This window comes from Lemur catta, chromosome 9 (assembly GCF_020740605.2).
Source record: "Lemur catta isolate mLemCat1 chromosome 9, mLemCat1.pri, whole genome shotgun sequence".
NCBI classification, from domain to species: Eukaryota; Metazoa; Chordata; class Mammalia; order Primates; family Lemuridae; genus Lemur; species Lemur catta.
Genome location: NC_059136.1, coordinates 74,299,342 through 74,316,992, shown reverse-complemented (window position 1 = coordinate 74,316,992; position 17,651 = coordinate 74,299,342). Strand labels below are relative to the sequence as shown.

At 38.6% G+C, this 17,651-nt stretch overlaps 1 protein-coding gene and 1 pseudogene across 1 annotated transcript in view; one reads left to right on the top strand and one right to left on the bottom strand.

Moving 5' to 3' along the window:
• The first annotated feature begins 439 nt into the window (after positions 1–439).
• On the top strand, positions 440–558 carry LOC123645252 (annotated as a pseudogene).
• A 13,147-nt stretch (positions 559–13,705) lies between these two features.
• The window catches only part of MRPS28 (mitochondrial ribosomal protein S28), a 94,011-nt gene continuing 90,065 nt past the window's right edge, over positions 13,706–17,651 (bottom strand). The window contains exon 3 of the mRNA XM_045561553.1: positions 13,706–13,993. Within this exon, the coding sequence (XP_045417509.1) occupies positions 13,825–13,993 (169 nt within the window). The 3' untranslated portion in view covers positions 13,706–13,824. The remainder of the gene's footprint in view (positions 13,994–17,651) is intronic.

Sequence of the window (17,651 nt, the reverse complement as noted above, 5' to 3'; positions counted from 1 at the left end):
AAGTCATCTTACCAATCAATTACTCATTATTTGAGAGATATCTACTTTAAGAGGGGAAACCAGTATTTATATATATTTTTCCTGGTTTTTCATGTAACCTCAATATACCTAAAACTACTATGAGAAAATACATTTTTAAAAATTGATAATACTTCTCAGTGCCTATTAGACAAGAATTTTTGAAAGGTCACTGGTAAGTTATCCACCACAGAGGTAATCCATGATAAAGAATTGACCAGAAAAACATCAGGGACATAGAATTAATAAACTAATAATTAATAGTTAATTAAACTAAATTAATAATACAGATTGTATAGTTTCATACTTTCTATATCCCTATAATAAGGGTAAAAGGCTTAGAGTCAAAGAGGAGATGTTGCCTTTTCCAGGGACAGAAATATTTTCAAACACTATTCCTATTGGGAAAAAACCCAATGGGGTCTATAGCCATACCACCCTGAACATGCCCAGTCTCTTCTGATCTCAGAAGCTAAGCAGGGTCGGGCCCGGTTACTACTTGGATGGGGGACTGTCTGGGAATACCGGGTGCTGTAGGCTTAAGAATTAAAATTAAAGATAATTAAAATAAAGAATGAAGTATTTAAAAACGAAACCCCAATGGGGCCAGAATACCCATCAGGAAGTCATGACCTTATATTTAAATTCACTTTCAAGTCCACAAGAACAAGGTGTGCTGTGGCCCACTCCATCTACTTCCTGGGGAATCAGACTTGTAAAGCTGAACTTGAGGTCAGAAAAATGAGTAATATCCAACATACAGCCTATATCAGTGCCAATAAAGTATACATGATTGTTCAAAAATCTTTCTATTGTTGTTGTTGTTTTAACTACAACTTGGAATGGACATAGCACAGAGCAGTTCTACTTCTCTGTTCTGAAGTCCTAATAGCTACGTAAATGAATATATCCCTCGATCTTTCCCGTGAAAATTTACATAAGAAGTCTGCCCCATATTGGAACTTGGAGTCTAGTTGGACTTCTTTCATAGCTTGCATTACTGGTATTTTCATCTCTAGGTAAATAGTAGAAGTGTTTCACTGGTCATGTATGTCACAGCTTAATCTGTGGCGTTTGGGCCAGAAGAAACACAGATGGAACTAATGACAGTTTTACTGTGTGGACAGTGTGATACACTGTTTGAGTGACATTGTTTTGCGTACATACATGGAGAAAAGCTTAACAAGCCGTCATTTACTATGACAATGGGGACATATGAGTGGTTCTCAAACCAAAGAGCAGAGATTATCTCTTTGTGAGGACAAATTTGATTAAGAGGCATTCCTTGTGCACTTTCTGTGATATTGAACAGGGAGCCAGATTCTTAGCATCAATGCAACCATCTTTTCAGTACCCTTGAGGAAAAAGCTGCCTGTCAACACTTGGGTAAACAACATCTACGAGTGACAGAAGGAAACGTACTCAGGCAGCAAAGCAATGGGCATTGAAAGTCCATAAGACCTGCATGCAATTCATAAAAGAACCAGAACGCTCAACAAGAGAGTGGAATCCTGTGCCCTCCCCTCTTCAGTTTCCTCAAACTCCCCCATAGCCTTTAGACTCCAGGAATTCTTCCTGGGTTGCAATGAATATAGTGAACACTCTAATGTTTCTGCCAACAGAGAAGTAAAAGAGCACGGTTAACACAAAATCATGAGACATCCTTTAAAATAACACACCTTTGCTCCTCCATCCCTGCCTGCAGGCCAGCAAAATGCCAGACATGGAGATACAGGTCTAGCAAGCAGCTCTTTGCTAGAAAATTACTGGGAGAGATGAACCAGACTCAGATGAATCCTTGAAATCTGGATACACAAAACCTGTTCATGTAGTGTAATCTTTTAATTTTTTTCTTTTTTTTTTCCATTTTAAAAAAGAAAAGGAAGATCTTTTAATTTCTGTTCAAAGCCTCTAAGACAAAATGAGATGAAACATCACTTAGATACTCAGAAGCGCAGGAGGGGTTGAAGGAAGGGACTGCGGAAGAGAGGAGGAAAGAAATGGGAGGAAACCAGGGCATCAGTTGTACCCACCTCACTGCTGAAAATGTCTGCTTCCTACCCTGGGGATCGGAGTTTGCAGAACATTGTATCTTTCTCTGTTGACAAAGGATCTTGTAAGATTATGGCCACTGAATCAATTGAATTACATTCAACAAACATTGATGGGTATTCTCTGTATCTTTGACATTGTGCTGGATACAAAAAATGAGCAGAAGTAGATAATGAGCAAAACCCAATCCCTTTGTTGAGACTTCTAAAGTTTATTAAGAAAGTATACAATAACTCCCTAGGAGATGGAGCTACAAAGTACTGATTGGCTTCAAAGCAGAAGTAATCCATTAATTCAACTATCTGTCTATCCATATTTACTTGTTTAGATACTTAAGGCTCTAGGAGATTGTATCAGGCCACTCTTAAAGTTGATTTTTTAAAAAATTCAAGTTATTTTCTTATTAGTTTTGTCTTCTCTTCTAAAACCTTTCATATCAGTGATAGACTGGGATTAAATTAATAACTTTTAACATCTGAAACCCAGCTGTGCTTATGGAAATAAGGGACAAAAGGCTTTGAAATAGAAAATAGATATCTCAAAACTCATCGTTCTACAAAATTGCCCTAAACCCTTTTTCAGACTACGGTAAAACAAGCTTATAAATTAGAAACAGAAAAGTACACTGATACCAATACAGGTGACAGTTGACAGTAGAGAAAAGAGATGGAAAATATTGAAAGCAAACAGAAGAAAAGAAGGATAGTTATTGAGAGTCATCGAATACATAGGCAAAAAGCTCCCTCAGTTAGATTAAGAGCAACCAGTTAGACAGACAAGCATGGGAATTACGGGAAGAAGCAGGTACACTGACATAGTACAAACTATTAGTTGATAGCAAGGGAGCTTGTAGCAAACAAGTCAAAAAATTCCAAGAGCACAGTGGTCAGAGCACAGCTAGCAGCTCTATCCACCTTAATAATCCCTGGGAAATCACATCATGATGAAATTGTTTTTCATAATGGTGGCCCTGAGTCATCAAGGAAAACTTTAAATCCTGTTCACTATTCTCTATTTTAAAAAGCAGGAAATGTTTTGGGGCCAGAAGACTACGTAATGCAGTTTAGAGGTTTTATAGGCAAGATTTGGTTGTGTAGACATTTTACATATTCCCTAGGAACTGAAATCTCTCTGATTCATCAGGGGTTTACAATGTTCTTGACCAGTAAAATGCTCTTTAAAAAATTTTCTCTAATACCTATTGACCATGTTAACATGTCATTAGAAAAAATAGTAGATGGTATTTTCCATATATTCCCCCAATTATTTTAAAACACTAAACTTGGCTTATTCTGGGGAAAGCATTTTGAGTAGAATTTATGTAGGTGGAGAGGCGATAGGGAGGAAGTTGACAGCATAGAAACAGCACGAAGAATACGTGGCGACTTGGCACATTCCCTAATGCTATGTAGGAGCTGGCTGCACAGAGGTTTGGTGGTGGAAGGCAGGCAGAGGCAGGACCCCGCAGGTGAGTCGTGGGGTTGGGAGAATATAAGAACATGGCCCCCATGCCTCCATCTGTCATTCTTCAATAGTTGTGAAGATTGCAGTGTTTTGTCCCAACAGGCATGTCCTGTTCAGGCCCCCCACGTCTGTGGACAGTCCCTATGTCTTTCACATGGAGGAAGATGGCACTTCTCTCTGCTGTCAGCTGTCGCCTTTATTGGTATCAGGGTGCTTTTCTGTTTCTAATTTATAAGCGTGTTGTGCAGTAGTCTGAAAAAGGGTTTGAGGGCAATTTTGCAGAATTGTGGAATGATGAATTTTTAGATATCTATTTTCTGTTTCAAATAGGAAATGCACTTGACAAACAGGCCCTTACAGAGGTGGAAGAGGGAATGTTTAGCTTTCTCTGGGCGCCACTTTCCTGGGCCTTGACTTGGAGCTGTATACGGAGGCTTGAGTGTGCTGTTTGAGCGAGCACCCAGGAAGAGCAAAAGCTGGTCTCTGTCTTGGGTCCTAGGGTCCTATAAGGATGAGCAAGGCTTATCTAATTAACTAGAGTTCTTAGTGACAGGTGAGTTCGGTGTCTGTGTCCCTTTAATAACCATGGAACTTTGGTAGAGTCTTCTTGCACCCGGCACCCTCTTGTCAAGTGGTCACTCAGTCCACGTTGCAAACGACCATGACTGATAACTTCCTACCTCGAGAGGCAGTCTTAGAGAATTGTTTAGAAGATAATCATGTTAAATTAATTCATCTCACATGAATAAGACTTTAATTTCTGGCTTAATGGAGAATCCAACTTCATAATCACTCTCCTTGCTCTTTATGGAATAACGTCTCTTCTGGTTTTTCTAGTTCTTGCTTCCACACCTATCAGTGACATTTAAGTTAGATTATTTGGAGGCTGATGATAATGTGCACTTGGTAGATTTTCCAGAACTTTTTCTGGTCCACCAGTCACTTCGAATTTTGTTAATACCTGCACCAGAGGGTGAGTGGGAAAAGAAAAGGTGTAAACAAAGATTCAAATGACTAATGAACCAGAGAATTTTTTTTAGACAAAATTACAGGCATGGGATTATCTTAAATTGTCTTCTATTTTGTGGCTCTATTTTTAAAATTTACTAGTATATTGGGCATCACTAAATATATCTAAAAGACAGTTATGTAGCAACATAACTCAGACTTAGCATTATTTCTGACCAATAAAGCTTGCAGCATTTACCCACAATCCTTGTCTCGGCTGTCTGCTTGAGTGGAATTCCCACTCCTTTTGGTATGGTTTTGGGAGTTGGGACATCATCTTTATCTACTGGCTTCTGTGGTATTTACTGCATCTAAAATGAAAGATTCTGCATTTAAATGTTGCCTGGAAAAAACACAATATCTTGCTTTCTTTTATTCATTCATTTAAAGTAATTATTGCTATCACAGTTTCATGTGCATTTTTCCCAAACCATAATGATTTGAGACTTATAGAGTATGGTAAAACAGTTGGATTGTTTTGTCAGGGAGGCAATTTTGTAAAGCAAATGGTAGTAATCTGAGCCACTTTTTGGTTTCAAAAGACTTCATCTGTTCACAGGACAATTTTAGGGTCTATACAATTTCTTACCTGGAAGCTAAGATCCTATGTTCAAAATCCCACTTCCCATCTCCCACATGCAGAGTGCAGGTATGAGTACTTAAAATAAGACACATTCTTCTGTAGAGTTTTCCTTTCCTACCTCCTTTGGCTCAGAGTGTCTCTGAATTCTTTGTAATTAGTTTAAAAGAAACATGGAAAAATAGTCTTTTCAAATAAACTACATGTTTCCCTTAGGAATTTATACTAAAATGTGTATTTATTTTTAAAAACCAAATGATATGAATATAAGAAATGCAATACTGCGTCAGCCCAATGGTCTAACCAGCCTGTGGTTTCAAAGTTTCATAGTACTCCATTAATGTTGGCCTCAGAAGTTTTGGGATGTATTTCAAACTTCCTGGTTTCCTTTAATACTCAAAACTGGATTTACCATTCATAGATTCATCTAAACTTTTCCTGAACTTATTTATACCTTTAGCTTATATGAATGATAGAAATAATGAGTCCCCCAATGGCAAGGGTACTATGCCCCGTCTACCATGAGACTATAAAAAAGGTGTTACAATAGGGGAATGAAGACTTGGGATGGATTACTTAATCTATCAAGTTGTTCTTGTGGTCAACTATTCACATCCTTTCCACATGCAAAACTTTCACCCCCATCCTGTGAGCACCTCCACACACACACACACACACACACACACACACACACACACAGAGCCTCATCTAATCATGGCTTCTGTGGAAAGTCCAGGATCTTGTGATCCACATCAGGTCCAATTGCTGCTACTTTAATCCAGAGACCTATAAACTGAATAGAAAGTACCTTCCTCCTACATACCTTTGGTAGGCAGCTTCTAAGCCGGTCTGCAATGGTCCCTCACCTCCTGGTATTTGTGAACTTGTCTTACGTAACTTGCTTCCTACCAACAGAATATGTCACATCTGAGATTAGGTCACATAAGATAGTGACTTTTGCTGGCTCTGATTAAGCAAGGTGACATGTTGAGCAGGCTCACATGGCAAGGAACTGAAGGTGGCTTCTGGTCAATTATCAACAAGGAATTGAAGCCCTCAGTCTAACAGCCTTCAAAGAACTGAATCCTGGCAACTATGTAGGTGAGCTTGGGAGTGCAGCCTTCCCCAGCCAAACTTCAGATGAGCCCCCATCCCTGGCTGACAACTGATCAAGCCTTGTTACAGATCCTGAATCAGAGAACCTAGTTAAGCTGTGCCTGGAGCCCCGACCCACAGGAACTATGTGACAATAAATACATGTTGTTTTAAACTACTAAATTTTGGGGATAATTTGTTACTTAACAATAGATAATTAGTAAGAGATAATTAGTACATCTAATGTAAAATGGTGAAAAAAGGACAAGCTAACTACAATAAATACTCCCATTTGAAAAAGTAAATAGGCACACAGCAATCACTGGCCCACAGCAATTCTGAACTATTAGGTAAGTGTCATGGGAATCCCTATTATGAACTAGTTGGGTCCCTCTACCCTACGGTAGGAATGTTCCTTGATTAGACCCTCTCCTGCTTCACAGAGGTAGCTCTCAAATCCATTTGTCTCCATTGTTCTTGGCTTCGTCTTCCCAGAGGCCCTTCCCATTCCATCATCCTTGCTCCTCTGTGAAGTGAACACCAGAGAATACGGCATTGCTGTCGCTGAGCTGTTTCTTTCAGAGCCCTTCGCGCCTATGGAAAGTTGAGGTCCAAGGTCCTCTTACACCGTGAACAGTCTCAGTCTCTTTCAGTCTAGACCGGAAGCACTGCTGTCAATATGTGTCTCTCAAAACACTGTGTGCTTTCTATTTATGTGATTCCCATGAACTTCATATGCCAAAAAGCACATCCACAGTTCTTTTTGAGACAAACCTTTACCTGTCTCAACTTAATTACCACAACTTTGGGCACATTCAGGCTTCTGGGGGACTTTGCCCCTAAGATTTCTGGGAAGTTCTTTTGTCCATCTGAAAGAATCTACGAGACACGCCTTTGTTCTTTCAGATGTATTAACAACAGATGTTACTGTTACCTCCTAGACTTGATCTTTACCCTAAGATCATGTCTTACTGACAGCGCCAGGGATTTCACTTTTACTTGAGGTGTGATCGTTTCTGAGTTCATCTATTTCTTTAGCACCTTATTAAATGCAGCTTATGATTTCAACATTCCACCTAAAACTTCTTGCCCAAATCTGTTTGTTAATTAGGTACATTTTTTGTCTTCCAAGTTAGCTCAAGTGACAGTTTTACCAAACGTTTTGCTACTACATATCACAGGCCACTGTTTTTCTTATTTCCTATAATAATTTCTTTGCTGTTTACCACCCAATCCCAGAATCAAGGCTACTTTTGGGTATTATTAATAATTTCTATATCAGTAAGCTATTGCTGCTTAACAACCAACCACAAAAATGTCAGTAGTTCACAACAAGTATTTGTTGCACTCTGTGGTCTGTAGATCTGAGATGGCTCTGCTTCAGGCTGTGGGTCCACTGGGCTTGGTTTAGTTTGTGGGTCTGTGCAAGAAAGCAAGGCCAAACTCAAAAGCATATTTTAGCCTCTGTTCACATCACAGACACTAAAATCCTATTGACCAAAGCAAGTCATATGGCCAAGTCCAAAGTCAAGGGGAAGGAAAGTATATTTCACCATCACGAGATCATGTTGAGAATATGAATATACGATATCACTACATCAGAGGAAAGAATTGGGATCAATAATTCAACCTATCACACTAAGCAAAATTTTATTTGAAGAAAGGTTTCTATGCCTAAAAATGTTTTAAATTTCTGGCCAAGATGATTTCTAAAGTCTTTTCTAGTTTTTTTTTCTCTTTTCTAGTTTTTGGAACACCATGGAAATAGAACATTGCATGGGTAAGGGGTAAATCAGAAAGTGTAGAAAGAAGCCAGTCCTGTCTGGCAAGCACTCTGGTGCTTATATATTCCACCAAGCACCTGGAAGGAGGGCAGGGAAGGCAGACTGAGGATGCTGCAGAATTAACTAGTGTATCCAAAATTAACCCATTATTTATTATATCACTTTTTTTGCATGTCATAAGCTTTTCAGGCCAGATAGACTCATTCCATTGTAAGTTCAAAATATATTCTATTAACGTACATTAATGTTCACATTAGCATTATACACAATAGGCAAAAGATGGAAACAACACAATGTCCACCAACAGATGAATGGATAAACAAAATATTGTGTATACATACAATGGAATATTATTCAGCCTTAAAAAGAAATGAAATTCTGATACATGCTACAATATGAATGAACCATGAAAACATTATGCCAAGTGGAATAAACCAGACACAAAAGAACAAATATTGTATGATTCCACTTATATGAGGTACCTCGAATAGTCAAATTCATAGAGACACAAAGTAGAATAGTGGTTAGTAGGGGCTGGAGAGTGGAGAGAACAAAGAGCTATTGTTTAATGGTTACAGAGTTTCAGTTTGGGCTGATAAAAAGTTCCCGTGAGGGGTACATTGTGCACATCCTTGCACAATGTGAACATATTTCAGAAAATTGGACACTTAAAAAATGGTTACAGGCCCGGTGCAGTGGCTCATGCCTGTAATCCTAGCACTCTGGGAGGCCCAGGCGGGAGGATCGCTCCAGGCCAGAAGTTCGAGACCAGCCTGAGCAAGAGTGAAACCCCATCTCTACTAAAAATAGAAAGAAATGACTTGGACAGCTAAAAAATATATATATAGAAAAAAATTAGCCGGGCATGGTGGCACATGCCTGTAGTCCCAGCTGCTTGGAGGCTGAGGCAGAAGGATCACTTGAGCCCAGGAGTTTGAGGTTGCTGTGAGCTAGGCTGATGTCACAGCACTCTAAGCCCAGGCAACAGAGTGAGACTCTGTCCCAAAAAACAAAAGCAAAAACAAAAAACAAATGGTTACAAAGGTAATTTTTATGTTATATATATTTTACCACAATTAAAAAAAAAAACCCATTTGCTTCACAGAAAAAAATATACACGCCAAAGCTAAATACAAATAATTAGGATAATCCACACCACTGTACCGCTCTACCATAATGAGTAATTAAAGAGTTGACCACAGTTCATAATTAAATCTTAGGCCGATTTGAAATTGGGAAGGGCAGAGAAACTCCTATGACATATATTTCAAAGAAAATTAGGCTCCTACAAAGACATGATAAACCTGTTATGACTAAAATTCACTTATTTCAAGTTTATATTCTTGTTCAGAAAACCAGGAGGCAAATGAGAACTATGGCAGCCTTTATATGTCAGCACTTGTGCATTTGGAAATTGCAGTCACCCTAGGAATGCATCGTTCAGATCTCCCTTTAAGAGAGGCTGGTCCGAGGAGTGTAGTTTGTAGATGGCCTCCAGCTGCTGTACCTTCAGCATCCACCACAGTGTTCATGTTGGCGTGACGCTTCCTGGGCATCTCTGGTGACTGAGCTCGGTAGGGACAGGAGATTTGGGCCATTCCTGCCCAAGAGGGGACTCTTCTAATGGGGAGTCTTTGCTCTGGCTCTCCCCATCAGCCTGCTGAGAATTTCTCAGAGCTGCACTTCTGTCTGGACTCTCTTCCTCCCCCCAACCCTCCCTCCTTCACAGGTATCAGGTCAACAGCCCAGCTTGGGGCTCTCCCGTCCACTCCTGCCCCCTCCCCTTTAGCCTTCCCAGCATTTTCCCTAGAACTGCACGGCTGTCTTGATGTCTGCTTCCTAGAGCCGGCACAGAAACACTGTGAGACAAGTTTTGTTTGGTGTGATGAACTGACTTATAAAAACAGCATTTGGCGCATGCCTGTAGTCCCAGCTACTTGGGAGGCTGAGGCAGGAGGATCGCTTGAGCCCTGGAGTTTGAGGTTGCCGTGAGCTAGGCTGACGCCACGGCACTCACTCTAGCCCGGGCAACACAGCGAGACTCTGTCTCAAACAAACAAACAAATAAATAAATAAATAAAAACAGTATTGACTTGATTCAAATACTTGCTTTACTTTAATACTATTAAAAGAATGAAGACTGTTCCCCAAAAATTGGTTCTGTAGGCTATGTCAGCCTGGCTGACTTGAACTAGGTGACTGGGATTTGGGGAACTGATTTCTGCAGGTTGAGTATAGCTGGAGGCCCTGTGGATGTTTTCCTCAAGGCTGTTAATGCAGGACATGATGCACCGGAACAAAGAAGTGAACCAAGGAAGAAGGGAGAACAGGAAACTGAAACAGGCTGCAGATGGGGACCACAGAGTCAGAGCACTGGGAGAGATGTACAGCTGTGCTCTGGGTCATACTGGGAAACCAATCCCTGGCTAAGACCTCTCATTTCTTATGTATGCCTGGTGTATTAGTTTTCTAGGGCTGCTCTAACACATTACCACAAATTGGGTGGCTTAAAAACAACAAAGTCATTCCCTCACAATTCAAGAGGGCAGAGTCTTAAAATAAAGGTGTCAGTGTGTTGGTTCCTTCTTGGGGGCTCAGAGGAAGAATCCGTTCCACACCTTTCTCCTAGCTTCTGGCGGCTGCCGGCAATCCTTGCATTCCTTAGCTTGTGGCTGCATAACTCCAATCTCTGCCTCGCTCATTACATGGCATTCTCTCTGAGTGTCTGTGTCCAAATTGGCCTCTTCTTACAAGGACACTAGTCATACTGCAGGCAGGACCCGCTTCAATTCAGCATGACCTCATCTTGACTGTATCTGCAAAGTCCCTATTTCAAATAAGGTCACACTCACAGGTTCCAGGTGGACATGAATTTTTTTTTTTTTGGTGGCGGGGGAGAGATATTATACTGTTCAACTCAGTACACCTGGGAAATTGAGTTTAGATTAAAAACGAGCCTTGAGGTGGGAAAGAATTTCCCGGTGATGAGCCTGTGAAAATAGGAATACAGGGTCTGGCTGCAGATCTGAAACATCAGAAGGTACAGATTGTCTTCTTTCCTGACCACCCTTCCTCCACAATTAAGGTGATTACTTAATTGATACTCTCCTTGGCTTCCAGTCTTCAGAGCCCCGTGAAATATCTGGCTTAGTGCGTTTGTGTTAGTGCATTTGCCCTACTCCTTTACCACCCCACCCCATCACAACTGTTTTTATAGAGGAAGGCAGATAGCAGAGTCCAAAGGCTAAATTGCCAGACTCATGTTGGGGTGGGAGACAGCTACGTTGAGTGGAGGGGGCAGCTGCACCATTGAAATGGAATGGGGGGAGGACTTTAGGTTCTTGTTTCTCAGCTTTTAGCCAATTCTCTTTATGTTGACCTCCCCTAGCATTTCACTCCTAGATCCTCAAGTCCCCAGTACTGGCAGTTCCAGAACATTAAGAAGATTCTGCAGTAAATCAGGGTGGTTTTCAGCTTTTTGCACCACCAGCTCAGAACTTTTCTATCTCTGTTCTGCTCGATTGCAAAATTGTGTTGCTGTTGTCTCTTTGCCTGCTTGTTCTTCTCATACTTGAGATTTTTTTTCAGTGTGGATATTCACATGGCTATCATCTACCTATCTATCCATCTATCTATCTTTCCATCCATCCATCTCCCTTCATTGCAGTTTCAGTGAGGCTTTGGAGGGAGTGAAGTTAGATGTGTATAGTAATCAGACATCTTAACCCAGAACTAAAGCAATACCAATCAATTTCTCCTATAATGTTGAGCTGCTCGGTGCAGAAATGAAGTAGGTACACAGATTTAATCAGGGTTGAAGTTTTGCCAGGTATGAAGGGAGCAAGGTGACAGGACTTAAGGGTGCTTTATTTGCAGGGGAGTAATTATAACGATGCACCCCAGACTCTAAAGCTGGGTAGGGAGGGTAGTGAGAGCATGAAGGAGATGATGAGTGAAAAAATTGGGAGTCAATGGATTGGAGTCTCAAAGATTTTTGAAAAAGTGCTCAATTGGGTACACAAAGTTAAGGGAGCAGGAAGGATAGTGAGTATAAGGCTGGAAATTTAGATTTAAGACTTTGGAGGGCTACTGGTTTTGGCCTTGAGAACGGGTAGTGTGGCAGACTATTTTTCAAAGATGGGCACAAGATTTTACATCCCATTTGGCCTTCTACAATGTGATAATGCCACACCTCTACTATTAAGAGGTAGAGTCTTATTCCTTCCCCTTGAATCTGGGCTGGCCTTAGAACTTGTTTATAACCAACTGGGTGGAAGTGAAGCTGTGTCATTCTTAGGCTAGGTCAGAAAAAGCCATGTAGTTTTGTCCTGGCTCTCTTGGAAAGCTTCCTCCTGAGGAAGCCAGCCATCTGGAGCAGTCTAAGACGGAGACTGCCATGTTGGAGAGGCCACGTGTAGGGGCTTTGGTTGACAGTCCCAGCTGAACCTAACCTTCCAACCACCCCTGCCAAACTACCAGACATGTGAGTAAAGCTGTCTTGGACTCTGCTAGAGCAGCCAGCTGGGTACCTATATGTGACTTCAGCTGATACCATGAGGAACAAAAATTGCCCAGTTGAACGCCACCTGAATTCTTGACCTACATAATTCATGAAGTATGGTAAAATGTCTGTGATTTGCAAGTCTCTCTCATTCAGATCTCTCCCATGAACTCCAGACCCATATATCCAACTACCTTCAGAATATCTCTACTACTAATAGCCTGGCTAATAGCATCTCAAATTTAACATGCCTCAAACTGAGTTCTGGATACTTCTCTCAAGCTTGCTCTTCCCTATCTCAGTTGAAGGCAATTCAGTTCTTCCAGCTGCTCAGACCAAAAACCTTGGTATCATCCCTCACTCCTTTCTTTCTCATACTCCATATCCAATGTTAGGAATTCCCATTGGCTCTATCTCCAAAATATATCCAGATTTCAACCACTTCTCACCACCCCTCTGCTACTCCTTGGTCCAAGCTGCCATCGTCTCGCCTGGATTACTGCGACGGTCTCTTTACAGGTCTCACGGCAGCTGCTCTGTTCATCTTCAGTCACTCAACAATTTACTCAAAGGGATCCTGCTAAATGTCAGATTATATCCCTCCTCTGCTCAGAATCTTCCAATGACCCTCTGTAAATAAATGCCAACCTACGTTGCCTCCTTTGCCTCTCTGCGTTCATCTCATACTCCTCTTATGCTTAGCTACAATAGCTTCCTCCCTGTTCCTTAATCTGGATAGGCACAGTCCTGTCTCAGGGCCTTTGCACTGCCATTCCTTTCATTGGAAAACTCTTTCTCAGAGACCCACATAGCTAGCTCTCCACTTTCCTTGAGATATTATTCAAAAGTGACCAGAGGTCTTCCACTGATAACCACACCTAAATTTCAACCTGCCACTGGGACACCCATTCCTTGCTTTCTTTGTCTCCTCAGCATGTATCACTGTCTAATATACTATATATTTTACTTATTTATGGTCTATTTTCCTCAGTTAAATGTAAGTGCCACAAGGCAAGCAATTTTGTCTAATTTGTTTACTGCTATTTAGACTAGTGCCATGCATATAAAAAATACTCAAAACATATTTCTTGAATGACAGAATTTCTCTGCACAGTGTATACTATCCCAATCAAAGGAAAAAAAATGGGTAAGGGAAACAAAAAGGCAGGAGTGGACACAGCCAAAGAAAATTCTAATAAGAGATATAATTGTAGTTTTCATTTATTGCATCTTAATTCAATCATTTATTCACAATTTTCTAATTGCATTCTTGATGAATATCTGTGTTCAACAAAGGAGTGAATCCACTAAGCAAAGTTCATTTATTTTTCACGATGTTCCTCTTTTGATTTTGAGTCTTTACTGTCCTGAAGTCCTAAGAGAACTGCATCAGCCTCTAGTATAGTTGTATCTGTTGTTGCTCCCAGAAACCTAGACGTAAGTTCAAGATCTAATAGCCGCAGACGGACCCTGGTTCCCTTCTGATACTTCCTAAACAGTAAGAAAAAAAATTCCATTAATTCTGCATATCATAACATGAACACCTAGTTTAAAAATGAAATTCAAATTCTCTTTTTAATTTGTGTTGGCTCAAGATAAATAAGTTAACAGTAGTATCTGAGAAATAGTTGTATTCCACATAAAAGTAATTTGGTTGTGTAAGAATTTTCATCTTAAAGTTACCTTTGAAGATTTTATAACCACAATAAAAGTATACTCCAAACTGAAATTCAAACAAGTCAGTTCTTCAAGCTGGCATTCACTTTAACACGTCATTTATTTTTAAAGTTAAAGAGTATCAGGGGAAAAAAAGTTTTCAGATATATTTTTCTTCCTAAAATTAAAATATTCTTTTAAAGCAAAGTAAAATTTTACAAAAGCAAAATGGAAAAAAGTCTAAGCACAAAGTATGCAGTATTTGGGATTGATTGCACTGTTATTAAAATGTAGTGCCAGTTGGATGAACCTGGAGGTCATTATGTTTAGTGAAATAAGCCAGGCACAGAAAGACAAATACCACATGATCTCACTTATATGTGGAAACTAAAAAAGTTGAACTCTTAGAAGCAGAGAGAATCACTGCCCCCATGGTCACCAGGTCAAAGGATATTGGTCAAAATTTCAGTTAGATAAGAGGAATAAGTTCAAGAGATCTAGTGTATATTATAGTGATTATAGTTAATAACAATGTGTTGTGTACTTGGAAATTGCCAAGAGAGTAGACTGTAAGTGCTCTCACCACCAAAAATGATAAGTATGTGAGATAATGCATGTATTAATTAGCTCGAATTAGCCATTCCACAATGTATACATATTTCAAAACATAATTTTGTTCATAATAAATATATACAACTTTTAGTTGTCAATTAAAAAAGTAAATAAATTAGGAAAAGATATAATACCAGCAATAACATCATGATGACCCAAGTTGGTCAATAAAATATTCAAGTTTTTTATAATACCAAATGAAAACTGATATTCACTTGCCTTTCTGCCTTAATCATTTATTTTAAAGTTTAATACCAGCATTATAGAAAAACAAGAATGAAAATATTGCTACTGATTAAAACCTACAAATCTTTAAAGATCTAAATATATACTTTAAATATTGTAATTTTGAAATGAGAATAATTTTATATAAACAGAAAATGAAGAAACAAACTTCTCAAAAAAGTCACTGGAAAACAATTTTGGTAGGCAATTAAATGAACAGTTTCCACACAATGTTTGATTAGATATTCTGAAGGAATTTATAAATGGTCCACAAGTAAATTTTAGGCTATTCAGCTGTTTTTAAAAAGTTATTTTTTTCTGATTACAGAAATAAATGTCTTTTTGTAAAATTTGGAAAATAATGAAGTCAATCACTTTTTCTAGTCATTCTCTATATATTTACATATATGTATTAATACACGTGTATATCTGACAGCATGGATCATATCATCTGTATTTTTATTTAAAAAAATTAGAGATATCCTCCATGTTACAGATAGAAAAATTATGGTACATGGAAGTAAAGCTACTGGCCTAAAGCCACACAGTGGTATAAGAGGATTTACGGATTCTTTTGCTCTTTCTTTTCTTAAGTTTTCAATTACCTGTGACCTCTTGCAAGAACAGTAAACTTAATCCCTTTAGGAGTGGTAAGAATTTATCACCTCACTTAGTCTTATAATGCCTTTCCTATGAAATAAAATATAAGCCATGTTGCTGCCATCAAACTCATTATTTTAATTACTCTCCATTAGAAAAATCATTACTTTCAGTGGTAAATAATGAATTAAATTATCAGAAAAAAATTCCATAGCTTCATGCAATGTTATTTTTTACATCTTCTTTTTAATTAGAAAAAAAAATCCAGATAGTTTTTCAGAATTCTTCTATTTCATATTAAAATCACAGAATACTGTTGTCTTGAAAGGCAAATAGGATGTCTCCAATGAGCACATTCAAAATGAAAATGGCCTTGTTTTTACTGCTTGGTGTGTTTCTTTCAACTTCAAATGCTTGCTTCTGACTGATCTTTGTGAACTCCAGCCTAAATGGATTCAATCTCAGCCTTTACCAGGACTGCTCTCTTCTACTGTGCACTTTCTCAGACCATATGCTGCAGTAAACGAGCCTGCATGTCTGAGCTGTATAGGAAAAGGGCAATTAAATCTGGTTTTGCATTTCTGCATTAAAGACATGGTTTAAAGACTTTCCTTTGGAGAGGTTTTTGACATTCTTTCCACAGACATTCTTTAACATCTGTCAGTGCATGCTACTGATGGTTCTCATAGACTTAAAATACAGAGAATCTCTCTGACTAGTTCTTTGATATAAATATATTAAATAATACAAAGCCGACAAATAGAAGGCTTGGATTCAACCTCAGTATCTGAAGAGAATATTGTGAGGAATTCTGACTTTGCTAGTCAAATTAGCTGTCTTGTTGTAATCATAATTCTCAGAAGTTTTAAAATAGTTCTTCTGAAATCATTAACTATGTTTTCATCCCAGTAAGTTAAAACCTTTAAGATTTTTTTCTGACTTTCTCAAAGTTCCTTAAAGTTTTAAGACTATGGAGGTAAATTTTTCTTTTTCTCTTTTTTTTTTAAGAGAAAAAAATTTCTAATGGTTTAATTAACACTGATTCGTTTTTTCCAATCCATATAAACGCTCACAGTCATTCATGCCGATTTGCATGTGAAGCCAGCACCCATGTCCCTGTGTGTGAGCATGTGGGAATGTGTATCCTTTGGTCTTTAAATGAACTGTTTGGGCCTCAATTTCCTCATCATTAAAAAGCACAGGGTTAGAAAAGACCTAAAGTCTTTTGTGGTTGTATGATTTTATTCTACTTTCAGAAAATGTTAAGTATTTGTAAACTGATATAGTGTAAAATCACTATTAAGTACAAAACTGATTATACATAGACACAAAATGTAAAATTTTAAGCCTTTTAATTAGCTATGTAAAATATTATGACCACCTTGAATATTCCATTAACAAAGTGAACTCTTACATACAGACTACTTGGTGTATTTCGGATTTGCCCCACTTTTTCAAAGTACCATCTGCCATGTTTCCTTGACCTATCCAGTCTATTGCTTCTTTCTGTTCAATCTGTAAGATGCCTATCAAAAGTCTCTCATTTTTTTCTTTTGATTCCCTACGTGATCATGAGCAAGCAACATTTCATAACCCCTAACTGGTTTCTAGACAATCTGTTGAATTAGTGGCCAGTTATTTTAAATACATACCTATCTGTTTTAGGATTACTCATACCTGTATTATCTGTATTATCCCATCAAGCACAACACCATGGTTAATAAAATAAAAGTGACAGAGTGCTAAGTTCCACTCCTCTCCAATATTTCTACCCATCATTATTATAAAATTTTAAATAAAGCACAAATCTTAAGTCCTAACTTATTATCTTGGGTCATTAGAAGATATAAGTTGGAAATGAAAATTATTATAATCATAATTTCTGATACCTGAATTTTCATCAAAAGTCCTTTAAAAATAACTAATGATTACCACTTTAAAAACACTAATATATAGAGTACACCTATTGATTAGGCCAAAATAAACAATGCATATAACTGACAATTGGAAACTTACATGCCCTCGTGGCAATGAGTAAAAGGTATTGTTCATAATT